General features: G+C 33.2%; 2 protein-coding genes across 4 annotated transcripts in view; one reads left to right on the top strand and one right to left on the bottom strand.

The window, feature by feature from the left end:
- The window catches only part of LOC109830712 (WD repeat-containing protein 89 homolog), a 21,162-nt gene extending 17,170 nt beyond the window's left edge, over positions 1-3,992 (bottom strand). For both annotated transcript variants that reach the window (XM_020398073.1, XM_020398074.1), the window contains exons 1-3: positions 3,826-3,992; positions 2,993-3,249; positions 2,467-2,674 (exon numbers count right to left, since the gene is read on the bottom strand). In XM_020398073.1, the coding sequence (XP_020253662.1) occupies positions 2,467-2,674; positions 2,993-3,144 (360 nt within the window). In that variant the 5' untranslated portion in view covers positions 3,145-3,249; positions 3,826-3,992. The remainder of the gene's footprint in view (positions 1-2,466; positions 2,675-2,992; positions 3,250-3,825) is intronic.
- Positions 4,121-8,946, top strand: part of LOC109830710 (uncharacterized protein At1g04910-like) — a 28,236-nt gene continuing 23,410 nt past the window's right edge. For both annotated transcript variants that reach the window (XM_020398071.1, XM_020398072.1), the window contains exons 1-4: positions 4,121-4,584; positions 6,508-6,597; positions 6,690-6,789; positions 7,851-7,912. In XM_020398071.1, the coding sequence (XP_020253660.1) occupies positions 4,267-4,584; positions 6,508-6,597; positions 6,690-6,789; positions 7,851-7,912 (570 nt within the window). In that variant the 5' untranslated portion in view covers positions 4,121-4,266. The remainder of the gene's footprint in view (positions 4,585-6,507; positions 6,598-6,689; positions 6,790-7,850; positions 7,913-8,946) is intronic.

The raw sequence follows: 8,946 nt of genomic DNA, 5'->3' as shown, positions 1-8,946 counted from the left end.
ATAATGAGCAAATAAAAAAAAAGTTTGCTGACAATTATAGATTTTTTTGCCTGGTTAGAAGAGTCCTAATATTTTGGTCTTGTAGTAATTTTGATGTGTTTGAATACAAACAAAAATAGAGAGGATAGGCTCATTACCTTAAAAGAAGATACGGGAATGCCCATAAAATAAAATAAAATAAAAATGAGTGTAAGATCGAAAAACTTTAAATTGATAACTTCTTGACAAAACATCAAGAATATATAAGTATCTTATATTCATGAATTTAAATGAACACACTAACGTAAATATATCTGAATAATGCCTTGTAGTAGCTTGGTGAAAACTCAAGAATGATTTGTTGTGTATAAAGGCAAAGACTTAAAGAATATAGAAGATGAAGAAACCTAGAGGATGCAAAACCATAAGGGAAATAGTATTTCATTTTTCTAGAAGACAACTATTTAAAGACATGCAAAAAGCTTACCCAATAAGCGCAAACTACGTGGCAAGGGATGAAAACTAAAAGGGCAAGCTACATGCACTTTTTCCTATAACCTCTGTAATAAATGTTATTGAATTCCAGCAATAAAATTGTCTAGTATTAGCAGCAAGCACAGTTATAAGTGTATTGAATTCCAGCAATAAATGTTATTGTGTCATTATACAATTATGCTCTCTGTTTAGTGTGTATTATAAAAAATAGTAAAATATAAACATTTTACTTCCAAAACACAAAACAAAGATGGCAGTCAGTCGCAAACGTACACAAGCATCAGTTTAAGACTACTTGAATTATTAATTCTTTGAATTTCCAAGTTTACCTCTCGTTCAAGTTTACTTGCGCACTTGAAATTTTGCATCATTATGTACGACAAAGATTAATAAGCCAAGAATATACACCCCAAATAACTAATAGATTTTCCTATTAAGCTCGATTCAGGCTCAAGCCAAGCAGAAATAATAACACAAATAGAGCATGTATTGCACGAAAGATGTCTCAAGTTTTATAACCAGATAAAAGGAAGAAATTTTAACAAAATATCAATCACGTTAACCAATTAAAATATCACATATAAGAAACTGATAAAATTGCAAAAAAATATCATCAAGTCGCCATCTTTTTTAGCAACATAAAACAAAACTATCTCGAAAAACAAATTTTACGAACTGTTTACACTAAATTTTGCATCACTTCGCCACAACCAAAGATTTAATAAGCAAAGAATCACAAGCATCAGTTTAAGACTATTTGAATTATTAATTCTTTGAATTTCCAAGTTTACCTCTCGTTCAAGTTTACTTGCGCACTTGAAATTTTGCATCATTATGTACGACAAAGATTAATAAGCCAAGAATATACACCCCAAATAACTAATAGATTTTCCTATTAAGCTCGATTCAAGCTCAAGCCAAGCAGAAATAATAACACAAATAGAGCATGTATTGCACGAAAGATGTCTCAAGTTTTATAACCAGATAAAAGGAAGAAATTTTAACAAAATATCAATCACGTTAACCAATTAAAATATCACATATAAGAAACTGATAAAATTGCAAAAAAATATCATCAAGTCGCAATCTTTTTTAGCAACATAAAACAAAACTATCTCGAAAAACAAATTTTACGAACTGTTTACACTAAATTTTGCATCACTTTGCCACAACCAAAGATTAATAAGCAAAGAATAAGCACCTAAAATAACTGATAAATTTCCCTATTTATGAATTCTTTCTAAAACAACTGAATTACTCTTCTTGAAATAAAAAAATATATGATAAATTTCTATATTTGTGATGGTTAAAAGAGAATGACAACATATTTTAAAAGAAATGCACTATTGTAAAACCTCTATTTTTATCAATAGCCATTTTAATCAATTACAATGAAGTGTATCAAGAAAAAATTAAAAATAAAATTGAATTTTTCAAACAAGTGTTAAATTTAAATCAAAATAAAAAATTGAGATTACATTGGATAAAGTAAAGGATTTGAATGAAAAATTCTTTACACATATTCATGAAATTTTGTTTCCCTGTGAAATATATGTTTATACACTATTTTTCTTACGGTATAAATTATGATGAATAACTATATATCTTTTGATCACGTGCACTATGTACATGCCTTTTATTCTGCAAAAAAAAGACAAAAAAACTTAAACAAATAATATTAATAGAGGATAACAAATTTATCTTTCCCAATAGGTGAAAAATGATTGTTTCTTCAAGTCTATAGATCACACTGTGATTGAATCTGCTATGTAATTTTTAAACGTAGAATTTGTTAAAAACTAATTTGTGCATATGCATGTGCAACAATGCTAGTTTAAATAAAATGTCAACCATGATAAGCCATTTGAATATCTAAACATGACAAACAAATAAACTAGCCAAAGAAAATCATTACTGCGCTGCAGGTTTCAATATGGCATTTACATTAGAAAAATAGAACAATTTACACAAAAAATGAAATCTTTAGCCAACCTGCTTAAATGTCCTAGTATCCCAAGCTCTGACAGTTGCATCGGACGAGCAAGAACAAATCACATTCGGTGACGACGGAATCGAATATGAGATCTCATGGATCGTCTCACGATGCCCTTTACACTCTCCAAAGTACTGCCCAGTTACAGGCGAGTACAATTTGATCACTTTGGACGATAGAGACACCGCCAATGTCGAAGAATCCTGACTTCAAATTTCGAATGATCGCAATTTTAACATAATAAAATCAAATTGAATAGAATTCAAACATTACTTTGACATATTTTTTAACCACTCTTACTTCCAAAATCATTCCTAAACCCAAAATAACCGTACTAGTTTATTTTTAAATTCAATATATGTTAATATATTGATGTCCAAGTCGTTATATTTGGTGCATCACTAGCTGTAATTAGGTTTAAAAACTGAGTTTATGAATGATTTTGTCAGTGGGTGTAATTAAAAATAAATTAGGGCAAACTTTTGGGTTTATAAATATAATGTCGCATCAAATTGGCAGTTTTACCTCGCGGCAATCTGAAAGACATACTCGTCGCCAAAATTGGTCTGGATCGCATTCTTGATGCCAAAATGCTTCGCAGAGGAGGAAGAAGGTGAATGATTGGAGTCGATGGTTTCCATGTCCATCTCAGCCGGCATCTCTGTCTCTATCTCCATTGGCCGAGATTTTTTTCTATTGTCTTGATTTTTTTATTGATTATGATTTTGGGGAAATTTCAGTCAGGTTTTAGAAATTCTACTTCGAATGTGCTTAGTCAAAACCTAGTTAAAAAGATCCAAATAAAAATGGAATCATAAAATAGGATGAGATAAATAATAGAAGTGCTGACTATGAAGGTAACAACTGACAAGCCTTTAAATATGAAACATGAACTTGATACTAAGTTTCAGATTTAAGAGGCAAATACTATGCAGCAGCCGCAGAAAACTAGAAATGTGAAGAAAAACATGTGTTTATTTTCTTTTTTGGGGCTACAGCGGCAAAAGGCGCAAAGTCAAAGAGCAGTCCAAATTTTAAATATGTATAAACATTCAGAGAGTAAGAAAAATTAAAGAAAAATCTACAAATTCTACAAACGTATATTTGGCGATTTATAATTATAAGATCTGACACAAATCAATTAAATAATTTTAAATTCTGAGCATGAGTCATAATCATATCAAATCATCAATAACTAAATAAGCAAGTATTCCAATTTCAACTGAACAAATGAACATGTAAAAAATCAGTGTTCAATAACTAAACTAGCAACTAAACAAGTAAATAAATGAACAAAGACATGAATTATAAACTTCAACACGACGCAACGTCGGGGGCTGAAGCCGTGGAGAGCTTACGGCGAGAGGAGGACTGGAGGAGGAGTCGAAGAGGAGTCGTCGTCGAGAATGCTGAGGGTTGAGAGGAGATCACGGCGATGGGAGGCGCCGTGGCGGTGAGAGGAGGCGGCGGTGTTTGGGCGCTAGGGCTTTTTCGGCAGTGGGATCGAGAGGTGGTGAGAGAAAATAACGATTGCTTAGTTACTAAATAACGGGTCTGGTGGTTGCGGGTCGGGTTTCATGAAAAACCCAATTTATCGCTTGTAAATAGCGGTCAAAAGCAGACTTCGAAAGTAAAATTATTTGGTTTATTTTCCCCCGCCGAACACGGAGCAAAATTAACATTAGCATCATCCCGTGGACGGATCCAGATCCTGATCCCTGTCTCCTCTGTCCCGTCCAAACTCCGAACGCCAGAAAAGCCCTCCTCCATTCTCGCCGGAACTCCCCTAAGCTCCGGCGATGGCCACCGCGGACGAGGTCCCCTCCTCCTCCTCCACTACAAGAAGCCGGCCATCCTCACCTAGAATCTCATCACCGCCATCTTCTCCTTTTGATCAGCAGAGGCCTCTCTGGCCCCGGAGGAAGAGAGGCGGCGGGGGCGGCGGGAGGAGGCGCCGGAGCCGGAGCTTTGCTGTGTGGATCGCGATAGTGGGGTTCTTTGTTCTCATGAATTGGTGGATGTTTTCTCGGTTACAGAATTATAGGGTTCATTCAAAGTCTGAAGAGATCTCGACTGCAATTGCTGCTGCGGATGCGACATCTTCAGATATTCTGCAGGTTGCACCTTTTTTAATCTAATCTTAGTAAATAATTGTGCTTTGTTTTCCTGTCGATTTAGACCAAAATTGGTAAGGCTACAGTTTGACAGTTTAACTTAAAACAATGAAGAATTTTTTTGAAGAGTTAATTACTTTTTCTTATTTTCTATTGGTTGGGTTTATTGTATATGACTTCATGATAATCCTACAATTTATGATCCTTTATTGTTTTTCTAGTAATACTTGATAAATAGAATGATGTTAATACATTTTAAGAATATATGAAGAGACTAGTGAGAAGGGATTTATCTTGTGTTAGGGCCCTTAGGGGTTTGTCTACAGACATTTTGTTTTACTGCAACTTCTAGAAATTAATTCTGAGCATCTCCTAGCATCACCTATCTCTAGTTTTTACCAGACCATTATTCCATAAGAATAAATGGTTAACCATGTTGAATATAGTTTAGTGGTTAGTTCCTTTGACAAAGTTGATGACAACACATGCATCACATATGTCACACAAAATTCATATACAACTACTTGGTAAACTGCAGTTGTAGTCGCAGTAAGAGCACAGCAGGTTTACAACACAGATTTGAAACCCTGCCAAGATGTGTAATACAATGGTTTCATAGGTAGTTCAGTGGCGTTATTGTAAACTAGGTTGTTTCTGTAGCGGATATACAAATACAAATCGGAAAATCGACCTTGTTGTACATAATTCCCAATCTCCTATAGTTCGGTAATATATGTAGACCCAATACAAAAACAATTCTTAGGATCCAAAGTCTAATAGGTTACAAGCTGATCCAAAATGGCTGATAGGTATATCTTGTAGGTTAAACAACAAAATATTTACTTGCTCATGTCATATATTAATCCTGGAGGATTGTTTTGAGAATCTAACCTAGATCATTGTAAGTGCCACATGATTACTTTCATCACTTTAAATTAGATATAAAGATAATATACAAAAAGAGTATCACAAAATATGCTCCTTCATGTTGTATCTGGAACTTGACTTTCTTGGAACCTGATCCATCCACCTCTTCTTGATCTGACTTTTGAAGTTCACTCCATCACCGCCCTTATATGGTCTTGAACTGCATTGAGGCACAAACACCACACCAGACATGATAGCTTAGTTTACTATGTCCTGCATTTTAGGTATCATCAATATCATTAACCTTACATCACATTACACTGTTCTCTAGCTAATTCCTCATAAGCAATCAGCACTTTCAGGCGTCATGGAAAACATGTCCCTCACATTGTATAACACCATGCTCTCCTTCTCATTCCCGATAAGCAATTCATCTCTCTGTATTTAGTGGGAATTGTTTGTGATTCTTATACGAGCACAATATACTTGGCAGAGGTCAGAGTTGATGATAAGCCAGAGAAACTTTCAAGATCTGAAAATTTTCCATTTGGTCTTTATCCTAGTTTAATACATTAATCTTCTCTAAATAATGCTTGGGTTGGGGTTTCAAACTGCATGAATCTTATAGAACTCTCATATTGGAAGTGGTGTGAAACTGCAGAGTTAGTAGGAAAGTTCAACTCTTTGAAGCTGACCAAGAAAACATGTGGATTCAATACTGACTGCAGATATCTAGTTTCATCTGATACCCATCTTGTTGGATGAGAACAATTGGTGATGCATGAATTTGTTAATTATCACTAGTCCCTGTAAATTTGTACATGTTTTCTTATAATTGTACAGAGTAGTCCAAAATAATCACTTCTCTTATGCGTTCACTTTTTTCTTTGAGAAAAGTTATCAATCAAAAGTATTTTCTGTTTCCTTGTTCCCATGCCCGTCTATAAAATAATACACGGTTGGACTGAAAACTGCGGCTATGAACTGCATTAACATCTTTATGCCTGCAAAGCTAATAGATATACTATACATTTACTGAATTTCTTGAAGTATTTGCAGGGAGACTCGATTAAATACCAAAAAAGTAGAAGGCCTCATAAACCCATGTATACTAGACTGCTGGCGTTGGCAGCCCATGCCTTGGCAGAGGTAAGGTTTGTATATTCTCTTGTAGAGAAAATTTGCATTTGACATTTTCAAACTAGTTATTAGTAAGAAGAACCCGTTGCTTGTGATTCCAGGCAGAGAGCAAACCAGAACCTCGTGATACATGGAAAGAGACCTTAACCTCTGCTTCTTCATGGGTACCTTGTGCTGATCGCCGTGGCTGGAAAAGTTTTGGTAATGTAATCGCACAAATTAAAACTTCAATAGTGAATAATATTTAAAATTTTCCCTCTTTTATTTACACCCTCACAACTTTTGCGCCTCGTTTGGTACGCGGGAATGGACAGACTTGGGAATGGAATGGAAGAAGGAATGGAATGGATTGCATGTGGGAATGGAATGGTCATTCTCATTCTCTTGTTTGGGTGCGTTCGTAGAATGAAGCTAGAATGGAAATCTCATTCCCATGTTTGGTATCATTAGTACACAAGTGGGAATGAAATCTCATTTTCTAATAATGCCCTTACAATAACATAGATTTTTAATAAGATAAAAAATAAACATTAATGATAATAACTAAATAATTTTATATACGCATATGTTATATTAATCTAGGTATGTGTTATACTAATGCTCGTGTTATCCATCAGGTGTATGTTTCGTTTATATTTTTTAAACAATACTCGCTATTTCTTAGTCTTAAAAATTAAAGAAAAAAAAAGATTATCGTATCTTTCATAGGTTCAAAAAAAAGAATGATATCCACAATCCACAATTCTAGATATATAAATTAACTTATTTGATAAAGTATCAAAATCACTCAATTCATAATAGCAAAAATTCATAAAACAATACCAACTAAAATAATAAGTTTCGAAATAGCAAAATGATATACTAGCCTAAATTGTCAATTTAAAATTGTCCACTTGCATAGCGCCTCACCCAAACATTCTTTATTATTAATATGGATATAATTGAAAAATACCTAACTAGTTTTTGATTCTCACTTGAATGGGAATGACAATTCCTTATCTTCTCACTTGGAATGCTCATTCTCACAAATAGTGGGAATGATCATTCCTAGAGAATGGTCATTCCAACATCTAAAATATAGGTGTGTTTGGTATGAGAGAATGGGAAGTGGGAATTGTATTCCATTCCTCCACATTCCCGCGTACCAAACGAGGCGTTGTTGTCTGTCAAATTATTTTTCTTTTGAAGTTCTTATTTCATTTTATTTTATTTTATTTTTGATACCAATTTCTGTATGCATGCCTTTTCCTTGCAATTTGCAGATGGAAACAATGGATATATTCTAGTCAGTGCAAATGGAGGAATAAGCCAGCAAAGAGTGGCTGTATGTATTTATCTTGGAATTGACATATATATTTTTTAGTAGATAACATCCTTGCTGCTGTTTATTGGATGAATAGTTGCTCTTCTTTTTATTTTAATTTTCGATGCAGTTTTGTTTTGATATTTGCAAATTGTAGTTGCATTTACAGACACTCATATGGAAATTGGTTAAATTGAAACTTGATTTTTATCTTCTTTTTCTAGTTTTGCAGTGTATGTATATGTTCCAGGTTGGAAGTCTGCCACCATAAAACTTTTATACATTACTTGTGAAAATAATGCACGTGATAAAAAAAAGTATGAAAAATATGTATTTTGTATGATAGCTATTATAAAAATTAAAATAAATGAATACTTAAAAAAATGATAGCTAAAAGGCTCCTTGAGAAATTTCATGAGCAATTAGAGTATATATACCACTAATGTTTTATAAAATATATAAATCAATCTAAACTGAACAGATTTTAGAAAAGAAGTGATGCAACTAAAATGAGTGTTGAGTGTAACTTGAGGTGCAAATAGCATATTTATTTTTGAACATGTTTGTTTTCCTCTTTAAAACTTATGAATCTAAAAAGGTATCATTATATCCTTCCTTTTAAATAAGAGCAATCATATTGGGTACATTCTCAAATTTTATTGAACAATCTCATAATAATATCGTTTCTAATTCTAGTAAATTTTTTATTTTTTTTAATATTTTTCTCCCATCGATAGTTCATGTATTTTCTTCACTAAAAAAAATAATGTTTTATTCGTGATATGAGGTTACGTTATAAATTAAAATAAAATATTTCTATGTGATAACTTTTTGGACATTATAGATTATAGAAAATATATTAATACTTTATTGGATATAGATATGAATCCATATGGAATCAGGGATGCAAGCACGATAAACTGGTGAACACATTTAGATTAGTTTACTATTTTAATTTCATTATTTTAATTATATGCTAAGGGATTTATGTACGTATTTTTTCTTCTCTTTTTTTTTTTTTTTGGGGGGGGGGGGGGGGGGGTTTGGGAGGAGAG

Source organism: Asparagus officinalis, chromosome 2, assembly GCF_001876935.1.
Source record: "Asparagus officinalis chromosome 2, Aspof.V1, whole genome shotgun sequence".
NCBI lineage: Eukaryota > Viridiplantae > Streptophyta > Magnoliopsida > Asparagales > Asparagaceae > Asparagus > Asparagus officinalis.
This window is presented reverse-complemented; position numbering and strand designations above follow the sequence as displayed.